General features: G+C 41.9%; 1 protein-coding gene across 1 annotated transcript in view; it reads left to right on the plus strand.

Moving 5' to 3' along the window:
• LOC122754502 (fatty acid desaturase 6-like) overlaps positions 1–14,890 on the plus strand; it is a 17,811-nt gene extending 2,921 nt beyond the window's left edge. The window contains 5 exon segments of the mRNA XM_044003020.1: positions 5,067–5,247; positions 7,194–7,294; positions 7,296–7,382; positions 7,737–7,916; positions 12,372–14,890. Of these exon segments, the coding sequence (XP_043858955.1) occupies positions 5,115–5,247; positions 7,194–7,294; positions 7,296–7,382; positions 7,737–7,916; positions 12,372–12,521 (651 nt within the window). The 5' untranslated portion in view covers positions 5,067–5,114 and the 3' untranslated portion in view covers positions 12,522–14,890.
• The last annotated feature ends 4,002 nt before the right edge of the window (positions 14,891–18,892 follow it).

Raw genomic sequence — 18,892 nt, forward strand, 5'->3', positions numbered from 1 at the left:
AAATGTGATGAATATAGAAAGTGTGTATTAATAATAATGTTATAATAATCAATAATAATTAATTGAATGATTAATAATAGCGGTGTGTGATGTGAATATTCTCTATGTCCTTGACTCCCGTGTAAAGGAGTACTTCAGGCTTCTTGACCTCCATAGTGGTTGACAGCCCTGCCTCTCTGTGCTACTGGGCTGATCGATAGTCACTTGGAGCTTCATTCTCTCACCAGGGGGCCCCAGCTGGCATGGGCCCATGCTGACATGGCTGAACAAAAGGTTCATAGTTTTGCAAGCATGGCATTTATGGGGAAAGATTAAGGTTAATGAGCCCCTGGAGAAGTAACTTCCCGCAGGGAGTAAGTCATCTTGGTTAGCTCCCTACATCAGTCAGGCAGTGAGTAAACATTTATTAGGCACTTAATGTGTGCCCAGTCCTGTGCTCATCACTGGGGATACAAAAAAACAAAAGATAACATGGTCCCTACTCTCAAGGAGCTCACAGTCTAATGGAGGTGACAACACGCAAACAACTGGTACAAAATAAATGGAAATAATGAACAGGAGGAAGGCATTAGAATTAAGGCAGGTGGGGGGCAGCTAGATAGCACAGTGGATAAAGCACCAGCTCTGGATTCAGGAGGACCTGAGTTCAAATCCAACCTCAGACACTTGACACTTACTAGCTGTGTGACCCTGGGCAAGTCACTTAACCCCTATTGCCCCACAAAAAAAAAAGAATTAAGGCAGATGGGGAAAGGCTCTCTGTTGAAGGTAAGACTTTAGCTGAGACTTGAAAGAAGCCAGAGAAGCCAGGAAGTGGACATGAGAGAGGGGCACATTCTAGGCACGGAGGACAGCCAGTGAAAGGAGTCAGAAGATGGAGCATCCTGGTTCTAGGTACAGCAAGGAGGCTAGTGTCACCAGGGAGCCAGTATGTAGGGAGTTGTAAGGTACAAGAAAACTGAAAGGCATGGTATGAAGGGCTTCAAATGCCAAATATAGGATTTTATATTTCATCCTGAAGGTCCTGAAGGGATTCACTGAGGTCACTGAATAGTGATATTGTTACACCTGCACTTTAGGAAAAATCACTTTTTAAAAAAAAAATTATTTATTTATATACATTTTTTGATGAGGCAATTGGGGTTAAGTGACTTGCCCAGGGTCACACAGCTAGTAAGTGTTAAGTGTCTGAGGTCAGATTTGAACTCAGGTCCTCCTGACTCCAGGGCCAGTGCTCTATCCACTGAGCCACCTAGCTGCCCCGAAAATCACTTTTAAAAACAAATAATATTTTATTTTTCCCAATTACAAGTAAAAATATTTTGTAGGAAAATCAATTTGACAGCTGAGTGGAGAATAGGCTAGAGTGGGGAGAGCTTTGTGGTAGGCAGATCCACTAGAAAAGGCTATTGAGAGAGTCCAGGTGTGATGTGATGTGCTCTGCACCCCCAAGGTGATAGCAATGTCAGGGGAGAGAAGGGAGCATTGATCAGAGATGTCACAAGGTAAAAATGGACAGGTTGTAGCAACAGATTGGAAATGAGGGTGTGTGTGAAATAGAGAGTGATGAATTGAAGATATAACCTAGGTTTTGAGCCTGGGTGACTAGAAGAATGGTGGTACTCTCAATAGCGATAGGAAGATTAGGAGGGTTGGAGGGTTAGGGCTTAGAGGGAAATATAAGTTCAGTTTTGGAGATGACTATGAGATATCAATTTAAGATGTCCAATAATAGGTAGTTGGAGATTCGAGGCCTGAGGTCAACAGATGGGTCAGGGCTGAAGAAGTAGGTTTGGCATTCATCAGCTTAGAAATGATCATTGAATCAATGGGAGCTTTTGAGATCACGAAGTGAAAAAAAAATAGAGGGAGAAATATAGGACAGGACCCAGTGGGATTCCCACAGTTTAGCAGGTGTGATCTGGATGAAGATATAACAAAGGAGACTGAGAAGGAGCAGTTAGATAGGTAAGAGGAAAACTGGGTGGAAGGTGTGTCCCAAAAACCCAGAGAGGAGAGATTATGAAGAGGATGACATTGACAGTAACATTAACTGTGTCAAAAGCTGCAGAGAGGTTGAGGAATGAGGACTGACAAAAGGACCCTGTATTTGGCAACTAAGCAATCATTGATAACGTTGGAGAGAGAAGTTTTGGTTGAATGATGAGGTCAGAAACCAGACTGTAGAGAATCGAGAAGAGAGGAAGTAGAGGCTTCTATTGGGAATGGCCTTCTTAGAGAGTTTTGTCACAAATGGGAGGAGACACATGGAGTAATAGCTAGTGGGGTTGGATGAATCCAATGAAGGTTTTTTCAAAGATGTGGAAGACCTGGGCACATTTGTAGGCAGTAGGGAAGTGATGTGTGGGAAATAGGCAGTAGGGAAGAGTAAACAATGAGAGATTTCCAAAGAGTAAGAGAGTGGGCATGATGTGGAGGGGTGAGGGATGGAGAAAACTAGATGCAATGGGCTCCCTTGTCTATGTATACAGAGATTTTCTTTGGCAAGGAGAAGGGCCACTTCATCATGTGAGCCAGGGGTAAAAAAGAATATGGTGAAAGAATATTACTTTTAATTTACAAACATTTTTTTTTTTACTGCCAGAAAAGTCCATTCTCTATGGGAGTTGGTATTTATTCTGTGATTGGCCCATTCACCTGTTGCAGTGAAGGTTTGAAGCCTTCTATGTACTATCACACACAGTGGTCACAATGTTCAGACCTTGTGTAGTATACAGACATGACTTATCTCTTCAGGCTTTCCCAAGATCCCCTTAGAAATGCCATTTTTATAGGAAGTTGATGAAAGAATCTCTGGTCTCATTAGCATCTCTCTTTTGTGAAAGCAGAGTATAAAATGACATCTTTTGTTAAAGCGTAATTTTTACACAAAATAAAAGTAAAGGAAAAATTTTATCCCTTGATATGGATCTGAATATTTTACCAGGAACTTCAGCGAAAACAGAATATCTAAAATTATGTAACCTCACTTGTTTCTCTTTCAGCCTTTGTGACTAGAAAATTTACAGCCTAATTCAGTGCTGTCAAACACAGCAATTCAATTATCTCAAGTGGTTGGTATTCTTAGAGGAACTTAATTGTTTCATCCCTAAATGTATTGTTCTGCATTTTTAAAATGCATTTTATTGATGTCTTTTGCTTTTATATCAAAATCATTTCCCACCTAGCCTTTTGGATTTAATCCTCCTTTGTGACAAAGAAAAACAATGAAGCAAAAATATCTGAGACAGAGGCTGATAATGTAGATACAGTATTCTGTCCCAGTAGTCTCCCACCTCTTTGCCAAGGGGAGGAGATATAATACATTATTTCTTCACTAGTACTTTACTTTTATTCATTCATTCATTAATTCATTTACTTATTTATTTTTGGTGGAGCAATGAGGGTTAAGTGACTTGCTCAGGGTCACACAGCCAATAAGTGTCAAGTGTCTGAGGCTGGATTTGAGCTCAGGTTCTCCTGAATCCAGGGCCAGTGCTTTATCTACTGCACCACCTAGCTGCCCCCACTAGTACTTTACTTTAAAAAAAAATCTTTTTAAAATTTAATTAATTTGGGGGGAGGGCAGGGCAATGACGGTTAAGTGACTTGCCCAGGGTCACACAGCTTACTTGGGCGCCTCCTGAATCCAGGGCTGGTGCTTTAGCCACTTCACCACCCAGCTGCCCTCTTCACTAGTACTTTCACTGATTTTTCCAACACTCAAAGTACAACCTCAGGGCAGCTAGGTGGCTCAGTGGATAAAGCACTGGCCTTGGATTCAGGAGGACCTGAGTTCAAATCCAGCCTCAGACACTTGACACTGGCTGTGTGACCCTGGGCAAGTCACTTAACCCTCATTGCCCCACCAAAAAAAAAAAAAGTACAACCTCCCCTTAAATGATCTGTTCAAGTTGCGTTCATATTTCATTTATTTCTCTTGGTTTGATTTATTTTGCTCTATTTCATTTCATCTGAGTGTTCCCTGTTTTCTCAGAATCCTTCTCACTACTCAATAATATTCCATTCCATTCTAATACCTTGTTTTTTCAGATATTTCCCAAAGAGTAGGTACTCACTTTATTTCTAGTTCTTTACTACCACAAAAAAAATGCTACTATGGATATTTAGGTATATATTAGACTTTTGTTTCTCTCTTTGACTTCTGAGCATAGGGCCAGTAAGTGAGTTTGATGATTCAAAGAATACAATAGTAAAGTGACTTTTCTTACATAATTCCAAATTGAAGTCCAGAATGGTTGGATCACTTAATGGCTCTGCCCGTAGTAAGTCAGTGTGCCTGTCTTCTTCTCTTAGCCCCTTGGACAGAATCTTTCTCAATTTACTTGGTGTGAGGTAAAATTTCACAATTGTTTTAATTGTATTACTCTATTAGTAACTTAGAGCATACATTCTGTTTTATAGGATAAAGCCTGGTCAAAAGCCTTTAGAAGTAGGCAAGAGTATAAATTTGAAAAAAATTAAAATAATTGGTCTAGATAAAAGCTTCTGAAGACAGTTATGTTTTTTTGCACCTATTTGCATGTAAGGAAAGTGTTAGGTTAGACTTCTTCCTCTATTTAAAGAGTCCTGGGGAACTGCTGTATGCTTCTGCCCTTCTCTAGTTCTTCCTGTTTGCAGAGAATTCTGCCAAATTCCCCACCTGTGCTGCTGTGTGATTTATGCAGTCAATTATCCAGTGGTTTATTCACTTTGTGGACAATCCCTGTACATTTCAGTCCTAGATTGACTGTCCTTAGCTATCTAGAGCACTTGGGATCCACCCTGCCTTTTAACTGCTTCAGACTCAGAGAGTTCAAAGCAGGATTAGAACAGTAACGATGCTTTAGGGAAATGACAGATGATCTTGCAAAGCCAGGCGAAAAATATTGTTGAATTAGCTGGGAATGTGATTGTAAATGCAAGTGATCTTGGATAGGCTTGGGGGGATGGGAAGGAAGTCCTAGAAGCCAATTGGGTCAGGCTGTGCCCAAGGAGGTTCTGTCCCACTATGCCAACGCCCCTGGAACTCTTCTCATTCCATTTCTCCACTCTTCACTCCTCAGATGTGTGCTTCATTCACAGCTGAGAATGCCTGACACCTCCATGTGAAGATGCCCCCTGCTTACACCAGAGTGGTGGGCCTTGAGGACTTGAGCCTATGGAGAGTACCATATCTGAATCGATATGTCGACATTTTCCTTGTTCCTTTCACATTACCCATTCTCCTGCTGATAATGACAGTTGGTAGGTATCCCCCAAGACAAGTTCCAAAACTCCCAAGGGCATGCTTGAGAAGAATCAAGGAACTTCCTTGGGAAAGGAATGCCACAGTCCTTCCTTCTCCTTCCACCTTCAAGGAGGTATCTGATGGAGCAAGTTGGGAGCCCAGACTTCACATTCCCAGCTCAGGTTGCCAGAACCCTGTCAACAGCTTAGGGACTATTGGCCTGATATTAAGAGGCAGGGTGGGCTAAGAGCCTGTGAATGCTAGATAGGATGCCAAGTGAATGGTATGATAGGAATAGCATTGGCCCTGGGATTGGGAGCCCAGGTGAGAATCCCTGGTCCAAAACATGCTAGCTCTGTGATTGGGCAAGTCATTCAAACTATCTGAACATGGGGGTGACAGTCTTTATACTGTTTATCTCATGAAGATCATTTGCTGAAAGTTCTTTGTAAACCTTAAGGTGCTACAGAAATGTAAGTTATTATAATTGTTATTCTTTGTCCTTCCTTCTCAAAGAGGATCATGACATCGGGGTGATGTCATGGCTTGCAAATGAATTGGATTTAAGTGAGGGAGGATTTTGCAAGGTCATCAACCTCACTCTTTCCTCCAGAGCCATCTGGGTGCAGTGGCAGAATATATATCAGGACACCTAGAGTTGGTCCTGTATGTTTTAAGGCACTGGGGTTTGTTTTTTTGACTGGCCTAGGGTCTCACAGCTAAATATCTGAGGTGAGATTTGAACTAAGGTCCTCCCAACTTCAGGGCTAGTGCTCTATCCATTTTATCACCTAGCTGCCTGGCTAAATTGTTGTGGTGGTGGTGGCGGTGCTACTACTATAGCACTATAAGGTTTGCAAAATGCCTTTGCAAATGTTATCTCATTTGATCCTCACAATAAACCTGTGAGGTAGGCGCTATTATTATCCATATTTTATAGACATGGAAACTGAAACAAATGTAAGTTAAGTGACTTGCTCTGGGTCACGCGGTTACCAAGTATCTGAGACAGGATATGATATAGGGTCATGACTCCAAGGCAACATTCCATCCAGTGTGCTACCTAACTAACTGCCTTTGCTTGGTGTACAAAATGGACAAAAGCCAACTGGGAGAACTCCCTGATGGCACTGGAGCTATCCTTTGGGCTGGGGGCCAGAGATGGAGAAAAGAACCGTCAATAGCTCTATGTCCTTTTAGTAATGTGCCTATATATTTTACAGCCTGTGGCAGGGCTGAATTCCTTACCTTGCCCTGCCCCATTGAATACCACTTAATCTACTAAGTGCACAGAGTGTAAGCCTATGAACAGAGGCCCTGAGTGCAGATCTTAGCTCTGTGGGTACTCCCCGTGGGCCTCTGGGTAAATCACTTGGTTTCTCTGGGCTTTCTTACCTGTAATATGAGGGGACTGAACTGCATGGTGCTTAAGGTCCTGTCCAGCTCTAAATCCTACAATTGAGTTCCAAGGGGAGTCAGCCTGGGGAGAAACTGCAGAAGGTTCAAGCAGAAAAGGGCCTTCAAGATGGTGCAGTCCAACCTCCTCATTTTACATTTGAAGAAACTGAGGCGCAGTGAACTTAAGCGAATTGTACAAGATCACAGAGGCAGTCAGAGGCAGAGCTGAGATTAGGACTTGACCTCTTCATTCCTGGTCCTATATTCTCTCCCCCTTGGCCATTAGTGGGAAGTGGTGTAGAGGGGAATGGATTTTAAGTCTGAGGACCTGAGTTTGAATGCCAGGTTTGCCAATTTCTCTATCTGTGTGACTTTGAGCAAGTCACTTCCCTCTGGGCCTTACTATTCTCATCTTTAAAATAAAGGAGCTGGACTAGATAGTCGCTCAGGTCCCTTCTAGCTCTCTAAATCTATGATTCCACTGTATTATTCCTCACTGGCTTTTAGAGATTTTTAAAGGGGACTTGGCACATAAGACACTTGCTTCATCTACTCTTTCCCAAAGGGCTGCTGAGGAATGTAGAACCCAGGATAGCTCTTCCGACCTTGTGCCTCATATCTCTCGGACTCTTCTCTCAGTACTGGCTGCTGATCAAAGTCTCTGGCTTACAAGTCATTTTGGTCTACTTTGCTCTGCATGCTTGTGATCCGGAGCCTCCTGGCTCACCCTTTCTTCCATGTCAACATCTTCCAGGTAGGACTTTCCCCCACAATTTCCCAAGGTGCTGGATGGTGGGGGGGAAAGTGTTCTCTATGGGAGCATGGGAAGCAAAGACAATGTAGGGCTAAGGATCTCCTAGGTGGGAATGGAGATCAAGTGAGGAGAGGGAATGACGAGGGAATTTGGAACAATTGGGGAATAACTCTTGAATTCAGAAACAGCTTGGGAGATCTCAGTTGATTGTGGCCCCAAGAAAGGAATCCTCCAAAATAAGTCAAAAGAAATTAATATGGCCTAGGGGTTGGTCTGAGTATTTTCTTCTCCTCAAGGGCCAAAGGGCTACAATCTCAGGGTATTGTTGTATGTGTCTCTCTGGGTGTAACATAGCACATGGAGTTCCCCATGTTCTCTCCGGGTAATAAGCCACAGAGGATCCATACGATGAGTCTTACATTGTTCAACTTGCCCTGCAACCCCATCCTTGACTGGACATTTGGCCACTCGGTCATCAACTGCCATGTGGAACATCATCTCTTCCCCCTGTTCTCTGACAACATGTGTCTAAAGGTAGGAAATGGATGGGGCAGAAAAGGGCTGAAAACAGGAGAGAAAGATGGCTGGGAGAAGGGAAGAAAAGAATTGGAGGCTAAAGAGAAAAGAATTAGGGGCAGGGATAGAACACGGTTGGGGGAAGGGAGAGAAGTTAGAGGGACTTGAGAAACTGACCCAGTGGGAATAGCTTCAGGGCATAGGTGACTAGAGCTGGTCCTGCCCACTGCCCCTTGATCAGGTCAGCTCACAATGGAAAACTGACTACTTCAACTCCATGTTTTTTTTAAAAAAAAGTATTGATATCTTTGGTTGGATTTCTAATATCAATCAATCAACCAATCAGCAAGCATTTATTAAGCACTTACTATATGCCCAACACTGTGCTATGTGCTAGGAATACAAAGAGTGGACAAAAAAAGTCCTTTCCTCTCCCTCCCAAAGAACCATGAATAATAATGGATAATTTTAAAAAGGAAAGAGGGGAGGGGCAGCTAGGTGGCGCAGTTCGATAGAGCACCAGCCCTGGATTCAGGAGGTCCTGAATTCAAATCTGACCTCAGACACTTGACATTTATGAGCTGTGTGACCCTAGGCAAGTCACTTAACCCCAGTTGCCTCACCAAAAAAAAAAAAAAAAGGAAAGAGGGGGGAAAAAAACAGTTCAGTAAAATGAAGCATCACATCAACCAATTTGACTTTTATATCCTACACCCATAGTGTCCCACCTCCACAAAGGCTGGTGTGACATGTAAAATTTAATGTGGTCACCTTATTTCTGTCCCAAGTTTAGGGGAAATTAGCTGAGGTTTCTAATATATTTGTTACTTATAAATTAGAAGCTTTAGCACCAGTTTTGGGGCATTAAGCATTTATTAAAGCATATCAAGTATTAGTAAAAAGAGAACACCTGGGTCAGAAAGTTAAGAAAAGGCCTGTCTAGCCTAGAGCTCCAGCCTGGCCTGCTTCTTCCTCCAAGTCCTCCACCACGAGACTATTCAAGAGCCAAACCGAGAGTGGAAGCTCCCTCTGAGGCCAGAGGAGAGAGGGTCCTTAAACACTGCTTTAAGCTAATTGGCTAGCATCACCCACATCCATTGGTTCACTGGACTTGAGGGCAATCCATGCACAGAAGTACAGGAGGTCAGATGAATGATGACAGTTCAGAGAACACCCCCTGAGTGCCAGACTCTCAGGTTGGTGTGGTTTCAATGAAGTCAACTTTAAGTGAGTTAATCAGCAAAGTCAGTTCAATAAATCTTAATAGAATCCTGGGTGTTCCAAAACTCAATATTTTCTCACACTGGAGAGAGGTGCTTTTTCTTCTTTGGGACCAAGTTTGGTCATTATAATTTCACAACTGTGAGTTTCTATTTTTGATGTTATTGTTGTACTTTTCTTCTACATTGCTGGTGTTACTATGTCTATTTTTTTCTCGTTCTGCTCACTTAGCATTGGTTCATATAAATCTTCCCATGCTTCTTGTCAGCCCTCTTCTTAAATATCTTCCAGTAAGCAGCTGTGTGGTACAGTGGACAGAGCACTATGTCTGGATTCAAGAAGACTTGGATTTAAATCTGGCCTCAGATACTTAGTAGCTCTATGACCCTGGGCAATTCACTTCACCTCTGCCTCGATTTCCTCAACAGTAAAATGGGAATAATAATAGCACTTACCTTCCGGGGTAGAATGAGAATCAAATGGGATAATGATTGTAAAGCACTTAGCACAGTGCCTGGCACCTAGTAGGTACTTAAATGTCTATTTTCCACATTCCAATAGTTAATAAGGAACAAGCATCTGCTAAATACTTACTAGGTGCCAGACACTGTGCTAGGTTCTGGGAATACAAAGAAAGGCAAACAGTCAGTCCCTGTCCCTCAAGGAGTTCACAGTCGAATGGGGGAGACAATATGCAACAACTATGTATAAACAAGACAATACATGATAAATTGAAGATAATCTCAGAAGAAAGGCACTTATAGTCCTTGATTACAGGGACTGTTTCATAATTATCTTTGCCTTCCCAGTGCCTGGCACACAGTAAGAACTTAATAATTTCCTGCTGAATGAATGAAGAAATTTATTGAATCAGGGATTACATGCCATCTATTGGTCCCCCAATCAGAGCGACTTAATAAAAACCTGTTCTCTGATAGCCCGGGGCACCATAATGTGAAGTGATTCAGTCGTGGTTGCCCAGGTTCTTCCTGACCTCAAGTTCTAGCACTCTCATAGGACAAGGCCCAAAACTGAGTTCAAAGAGTGCTCAGTCTGGTAATGACCACTAAGAGGAGCTAGCAACGAGGAAAAGAACTGCAAAAGAACGAAGAACAAAAATAATGAGGAAAGGTGAGACAGTAGAAAAGCCAAGGAAAGGGGACAGCTAGGTGGTGCAGTGGATAAAACACTGGCCTTGGATTCAGGAGGACCTGAGTTCAAATCCAGCCTCAGACACTTGACACGGAGCCAAGTCTAACCCAAGAGTCTCATGTTACAACTGATGGGAAATTATTTTCATTTGAGCTCTATTGTGATGGAGAACAAGAAGTCAGCATTTCCTTCCTAATAACCCTGAATATACTGAAGGATAGTTCAAAAGATGCTGCTTATCCATCCCCCCAGCCCACCGTATACCCACTCCTCAAACCCTCCAAGCCACTTTTCCTTTGGACTAAAGAGCCACAGTAACTTTCAGTCTCAATTTCAACTTACACAAACATTTCTCGATTGCTTACTACATGCAAGACGCTACATTGGTGGTTCTCCCAGAAGGCTGGGAGAGGTCACCAAATAAGAGAGACTTCAATTGGTTTGTTTAGTGGACATAAAAGATGGCCTGTCTTTGTCTTGGACTCTCGAGGTCAAGGAGGCCTAAAGTATGATATGTCCTGTTTGGCTTTAGTAGAAGAGGGGAAGGGAAGAACAGGAGATTAAGCTTCTAGATACCCTACCCTGCTCAGTTGCCTGGGAGCTAAGGGATGTGCCTCTGGTATTTGGGACAAGTATCACCACCATGTCAAGGACCTCTTATAAATCTGTCCTAGGATTTTCATTGGGTGTTTTTGTTTTGTTTTGTTTTGTTTTCCGTTTTTTTTGGGGGGTGGGGGGGCAATTGGGGTTAAGTGACTTGCTCAGGGTCACACAGCTAATAAATGTCAAGTGTCTGAGGCTGGATTTGAACTCAGGTCCTCCTGAATCCAGGGCTGGTGCTTTATCCACTGCACCACCTAGCTGCCCCTTTCATTGGGTGTTGAAGGAAACTATCCATTGGGTGTTGAAGGAAACTCATCCATTCAGTGAAGGGTTTGGGATTTATGGCCTTAGCAGGAAGGTTCCAATCTTGGTTTTGTTTTACTCATTGTGTGACCTTGGACAAGTCATGTAACTTCTCTGGGCCTCAGTTTCCTTATCTGTAAAACAAAAGGTTTGTACTAGATGACCTCCAAAGGCCCTTCCAGGTATGCACTTAAGATCTTTTGTTTTGTTTGTTTTTTTTTTTTGTTTTGCAGGGCAATGAGGGTTAAGTGACTTGTCCAGGGTCACATAGCTAGTAAGTGTCAAGTGTCTGAGGCTGGATTTGAACTCAGGTCCTCTTGAATCCAAGGCCAGTGCTTTATCCACCGTACCACCTAGTGTGAGAATTGGAGTGACATCTCCCATGCTGGAGAGATACTGTAGGAAAGCTCAGCCATGAAGAGAAGGCATCTGAGGGCAAGCCATGTGACTTGGAAGGTCAGTTCCTTGGCAACAGGAAGTGATGTTTGCTTGTGGGTACTGTCAATCAAAGCTACCAGCCAATTAGCTTGGAGCTGTGGGTGGGTGGACGGGATGTGTCCGTTTTCACAGGAGGCTTCTGGGACGAAGAAGGGGTAAGGCTCTCTCTCTCTCTTTCACCGGGACCTCGTGAGGAATGGAGCAGAAATGCTGGCTCCTTAAGATAGATAGATGAAGTCATCTAGGCCTCTTTCTTTCTCCTCACCAAATTCTTATGCTCCTTAATAAATGCTTAAAAGTCTAAACTCTTGCTAAAGCTTCTAATTTATTGGCGACCACTCATTAGATTTTTAGACAGTTTAGCTAGAATCTTAGCCACCTTACAGACAGCAACTATTCACTAGCTACCCTACACTTAAGATCTTATGAAATTTTCTTTTGAATGCTGGGACTAAACACTCTTGTTTCCTGCGTTCTGTACTAGAGCTGGCTGCTATCGACAGTAGTGTGTGAAAAGGGGGTGATTGGGGGCAACTAGGTGGTGCAGTGGATAGAGCACTGGCCTTGGATTCAGAAGGACCCAAGTTCAAATCCGGCCTCAGACACTTAGCAATTACTAGCTGTGTGACCCTGGGCAAGTCACTTAACCCTAATTGCCCTGCCAAAAAAAGAAAAAAAAAGAAAAGGGGTTGAACTGAGGAGGAGAAAGGACCAGGTCTCTACCTTATTCATCTTTGTTCACTCCTCTTCTTCTAGGTAAAGCCAGTGGTGTCTCAGTTCCTTCAAAGGAACCATCTGCCATACAATGAGGACTCCTACCTGTCAAGGCTTGGGCTTCTCTTGAGCAAATATGAGGAGATCCTGGTGCATGCCCCTCCCATCACTGACCTCGTGGGGCTCCAGTGAGGATGTTTCCTCACTGACAAGTCTCCCCAGCTCCTTTGCCCTTACCAGGGTTCTGGCTCAAGCTCCTTCTGCTTTGGCCGGGAACATCCCCAGAGACATCACTCTAGAACCCAAACCTGCCTCTGCTCCATGGAGTTGGGGGGGGGGGTTCTCTAAGATGGGTACTATGCTTGCTTTCTACCTTTCCAGTTTGGGATGGGAGGGATGGGTCCTGGGTAAGATGAGGAGAAAGGGATAGGACCGCTAGTTAATGGGGGGAAGGAGACCTTGAAAGTAAGGTCATAGGTCAAAGCCAGGAACGACATGGGACAGAGATGGTTTAGCTTGAAGCTTGTAAGTATAATGATGGAGTGGGGCAGAGAGAGAGAGGGGAGGAGAGTGGAAGACTAGAGGAGAGGCCAAGGGACTAGTGAGCTGTAGGACATCCACAAGGCTTAGACTTTACAGGTCTGGACTGGCTGCAGGGTTGAGAGTGTAGCTGGTTTGGTTACATGGCCCTATGTGAAATAAAGTGGTTAGCTCAGAGCTGGGAGGTTGGCTTTAAAAGTATGTTAGGATTTATTCTAGGATTTCAAGTGAAATAATTTTAAATAAGTCATAGGACAGAGCAAGGGATCCTAAAGTATTCATATGGGGGATGGGGAATGGGTATTAAGGTTTGGGGAAAAACTCAGGAATTCAGCCTCAGGTTTAGGGAAGTTCTCTCAGGCTTGAAAAAGGGGAATATTACTCTCCGGGGATGATCTGTGTCATCTTTGATCTCAGAAGTTATCTATGAAAGGAAGACTCTACTCCTCTCTCTTATGGAGGTGTGAAAGGAGGCTGGGGCAGCCCTTTCAGGCAAAAGGATGATGGGAGTATGTATCTGTGGTATGACAGTATTATTATTGAGCCAGCCAGGTGGTGTGACAGGGTGATGGCCTTCTAGGAGGGGAGGGGGAGTTGGAATCATGCCTCAGACCCTTCTTAGCAATGTGACCTGGGAGAAGATGGTTATCCTATTGGCAAAATGGAGACAATAATAACAACCCATCTGACAGGAGTGTCGTAAGGATCAAGTGAGAAAACTTTGTAAAGCACTTTTCAAATCTTAAAGCACTATATACATGTTGACAATTACTGTTAGACTCAGCTTGGGTTTGTAAATGTCTCACCAGCCCAGTAATAGGCCTTGAGAAGAGGGAGGCAGGTTAATTAAATTAGCTAACCCTCCAAATAAATGATGGTAAGAAAAGGTTTCAGTTAGATGGCCCTGGCTAATGTTTAAACCCACCCCAAGATATGACCAATGATTCCTGGTTATTGATTTGACTCCTTCTACAGGAAGTAGGCCAGAATGGAAACATGACCTATGACTCAAAGAGAATGTGAACTACCTTGAGTAAATGTAAATAGCAAAAGAAGTCCCAGCTATCCCATGGAAATGTGTGCAAATGACCCTGAGCCATCCTTGGCATTGTGCCTTCTTTGCTCTGTTTCTATATAATACCAGACCTAGCCTGGCATTAGTGTGGCAATCCATAATGTTATATTGTCATGCTGCTGCCCAGGACAACTGACCTCTTGTGAGTATACTCCCCCAATTAACTTAATTAATTGTAATAAATAACCAAGCTGGTATGGTTGCTTCTTTCTTTGGTATCTTAATATTCTCTGCAAGGGTATGGAGGTAGAAAGGAATGCTTGTGGTCACTCACAGACCACAGCATAGACTAGGAGAGCAGTAACTACACCTCTCCTTACATCATACCACTTTGGAAGAATGGAAACTTATAGACATCCAAAATTAGCTCTGAATACAGCAGCATGAAAAACCTAAAGCTTGGGATAGTGCCTCCTTCCCTGGGAGCAGAGCCTAACTTTGACATAAAGTTAAGGGTCAAGAAAAAGGCTGAAAAAAAATGAGCAAACATCAAAAAAAAAAAGTTGACCATAGAAAGCTACTATGCTGATAGGCAAGATCAAAACAGAAACTCAGAAGAAGAAAATGAGATCAAAGCATCTGCATGCAAAGCCTCGAAGAAAAATGGGAATTGTTCTTAGGTCCTGGAAGAGCTCAAAAAAGATTTTAAAAATCAAAGAAGAGGAGTAAAAGAAATGAAAGTGATATATGAAAGAGTCAAGAGCTTGGCAAAGGAGGCGCAAAAAAAAAAATACTGAAGAAAATAACATCTTTAAAAATAGAATAGGCCAAATGTTAAAAGAAATACAAAAATCCATTGAAGAGAATTCCTTTAAAAGCAGAACTGGCCAGACTGAAAAGGAGGTATAACAACTCACTGAAGAAAACAATTACCTAAAAATAAGAATTGGGCAAGTGGAAACTAATGATTCTATTAGACACCAAGACACAACAAAACAAAATCAAAAGAATGAAAAAATAGAAGAAAATGTATAATATCTTATTGGAAAGACAACTGATAGATGGAGGTGAAATCATTTAAGAATGTTTGGATTGGGGCAGCTAGGTGGCGCAGTGGATAGAGCACTGGCCCTGGAGTCAGGAGGACCTGAGTTCAAATCTGGCCTCAGACACTTGACACTAGCTGTGTGACCCTGGGCAAGTCACTTAACCCCAATTGCCTCACCCCCCCCCAAAAAGAATGTTTGGATTACCAGAAAGCTATGATCAAAAAAAGAACCCAGACATCATATTTCAAGAAATTATCAAGGAAAACTGCCCTGATATCCTAGAACCATAGGGTAAAATAGAAATTGAAAGAATCCATTGATCATCTCCTGAAAGATGTCCAAAAATGAAAACTCTCAGGAATACTATAGCTAAATTCCAGAGTTCCCAGGCCAGGGAGAAAATATTGCAAGCAGACAGAAAGAAACATTTCAAATATCATAGAGCCACAGAATCACACAGTATTTAGCAGCTTCTACATTACAATATCAAAAGTCTTAGGATACAATATTCCAGAAGGCAAAGACGGTAGAACAACAACTAAGAATCACTTACCCAGCAAAACTGAATATAATCCTTTAGTGGAGGATATGGATATTTAATGAAATTTAGGGCTTTGAAGCATTCCTGATGAAAAGACCAGAGATGAATAGAAAATCTGACATTCAAACACAAGACTCAAGAAAAGCATAAAAAGGTAAACAGGAAAGAAAAATCATAAGGGATCTGATAAACGGTTTATATCCTACATGAGAGGAAGATGATACTTCTAACACCTAAGAAATTTTTCTTCATTAGGCCAGTTAGAAGTGTACATAGACAGAAGGCATGGATTTGAGTTGACTATGATGGGATGACTGAAAAAATTAAGAGCTGAGAAAAGGGAATGAACTGGGAGAAGGGGAAAGGGAAAAGCAAAATTGGATTAATTATCTCACATAAAAGAGGTGCAAAAGAGCTTTTATAGTGTAGGGAAAGATGGGGGTGGGAGTGTTGGGCAACATTGGAACCATACTTTTGTTGGAATTGGCCCAAAGAGGAAAAAACATACATATTCACTTGGCTATAGAAATCTATTTCACTCTACAGGAAAGTTGGATGGGAAGAGGATTAGAGAAGGTGGGAGGAGCTGATAGAAGGAAGGGTGGTGGAGGAGGCAGTGGTCAGAAACAAAATACTTTTGAGCAGGGATGGGGGAAAGGAAAGAGAGAAAGGATAAATGTGTGGTTTAAAAGACACCCAAGAGAATAAAGGTAAAGGGCTGGAGGAGAATATATTATTTTTTAGCTGAAGGGAGGAAAAAAAAAGCAGGAGTAGCAATCATGATCTCAGAAAAAAGAAAAGCAAAAATAGATCTAATTAAAAGAGATAAGCAAGGAAATTGCATTTTCTTAAAAGGTACCATAGACAATGAAGTAATAGCAATATTAAACATATATGCACCAAATGATATAGTATCCAGATTCCTAAAGGAAAAGTTAAATGAGTTACAGGAGGAAATATACAATAAAACCATACTAGTGGAGGAACTCAATTTGCTACTTCCAGAACTAAGTAAATCTAATAACAACAACAAAGAAAAAAGTTAAGGAAATGGATAGAATTTTAGAAAAGTTAGTTATAATAGACCTCTCTGGAGAAACTTAAATGGGAATAGAAAGGAATATGACTTTTTCTCAGTAGTACGAGACCTATAGAAAAATTGACCATATGTTAAGAAATAAAAACTTCTCAAGCAAATGCAGAAAATAAGAAATGTCAAATGCATCCTTTTCAGCTAAAAATGCAATAAAAATTACATTAAATATAGGGCCATGGAAACATAGATTAAAAATTATTTGGAAACTAAATAATCTAAAGAATGAGTAAGTTGGGGGGCGGCTAGGTGGTGCAGTGGATAAAGCACTGGCCCTAGATTCAGGAGGACCTGAGTTCAAATCCAGCCTCAGACACTTGACACTTACTAGCTGTGTGACCCTGGGCAAGTCACTTAACCCCCATTGCCCCACAAAAAAAACACACAACAAAATAAAGAATGAGTAAGTCAAAGAAAAGGAAGTTATTGACACATTTGCTACTTGTCTCTCATGATTGTTGGGAGGAATGCATTTCATTAACTAGATGCTTAGAAATGGGAGCTCTTAATTTGGAACTATGTCCAAAGGGCTATGGGACTGTGCATACCCTTTGACCCAGTAATACCACTACTAGGTCTGTATCCTAAAGAGATCATAGAAAAGAGAAAAAGACTCACATGTACAAAAATATTTCTAGCAGCTTTTTGTAGTGGCAAAGAATTGGAAATCAAGGGAATGCCCATCAATTGGGGAATGGCTGAACAAGTTGTGCTATATAAATGTAATGGAATACTATTTTGCTGTAAGAAATAATGAGCAGGCAGATTTCAGAAAAACCTGGGAAGACTTAAGTGGACTGATGCTGAGTGAAGTGAACAGAACCAGGAGAACATTGTATACAGTAACAGCAACATTATGTCATGATCAATTGTGGTAGACTTGGATCTTCTTGGCTGTGCAATGATCCAAGACAATTCCAAAGGACTCATGATGGAAAATGTTTTTCACATCCAGAAAAAAAGACTGTGGGTTCTGAATGCAGACTGAACCATACTATTTCTACTTTTTTTTTCTACTTTTTGTTTTTTGTTTTTGAGGTTTTTCCCTTGTGTTCTGAGTCTTCTTTCACAACATGACAAATGCAGAAATATATTTAATGTGATTATGATGTGGGAAGGAATTAAGGTGATCAAATTGATCTTGAGGGTTCCCAAAAGAATTACAAGACTCAGTGATTCAGTTTCCCAAGTTTTATTGCAATACTGTGAGTGACCACAGGGAGAGCACCATGGTGGTGTCTCTCGAATAAGGGGATGAAAATGGTTATATTTATAATCATAAAATAATTGATCATCTCATTATCCTAATCTCTACCATAGTGAGGTACAGAGAGGACCTATCCTAATTTGGAGTTCCTAGGGTCATAAACCAATCCCCAGGGTGGGTACCTTTTTCCCTGGAGGTGTGTTTTTGGGGTTTACACATCATAAGGTGAACCTAAGGACACATTTGGTCCTTTCTGCACATGTTCCTAAAAATATACCTCAACTTGCCAAGGTCAGAGTGTCTCTGTGTTTTTGATCTCTTTCTTTTTTAGGCCTGGTTTCTGGGTATTAACAATTACCAGTTAGGGTCTCTGTGACCTGTCTCTTTATGTTTTTGTTGTGGGTAGTGATTAATGGGGACCAGACCTCCAGGTAACTGAACAAGAACCTAGGATTGATGAGGGTCCAAGTTTTAAGTAATCCATTAATACCTTTCAGAACTGGGGTCTGTTAAGTTATAGACCCCCTTGGAGCTCAGATTTAAATTAGAGCTAGGATCTTAGGTTTGTCTGTTAACCCCTTCTTTACTTCCTCCACCTATATAACCTATATCAGATTGCTTTCTGTCTTGGGGAAGGGAGGGAGGGAGAAAAATTTGGAACTTAAAAAAACCAAATGTTGAAAACTTTTTATGGGGGCAGCTAGGTGGTGCAGTGGATAGAGCACTGGCCCTGGATTCAGGAGGTCCTGAGTTCAAATGCAGCCTCAGACACTTGACACTAGCTGTGTCATCCTAGGCAAGTCACTTAACCCCAATTGCCTCACAAAAAGAAAACTATCTTTATGTAACTGGAAAATAATAAAATACTTTTATGATAAATGTTATGGGAGCTCTTATTTTTATTTTTAGAAATCAAGGCTCCAGGGTTTCACTGAGAAGGGGTCAGATGCGCTCTAGAAATAGTCCCTGAGGTTTAGTGCTCTGGGAAATCATATACTTGAGAAACAGATCATCCACACGTCTTCACTTGGGAAGGTGGTAATATGGATTTGGGCCAGACCCCGGGGCGGGAAGTGCTCGTGGGGGCGAGGGAATTGTGCTGAAGAAGGAAAAAAAAT

The sequence above is a fragment of the Dromiciops gliroides genome, chromosome 4, assembly GCF_019393635.1.
Source record: "Dromiciops gliroides isolate mDroGli1 chromosome 4, mDroGli1.pri, whole genome shotgun sequence".
Classification (NCBI taxonomy): Eukaryota; Metazoa; Chordata; class Mammalia; order Microbiotheria; family Microbiotheriidae; genus Dromiciops; species Dromiciops gliroides.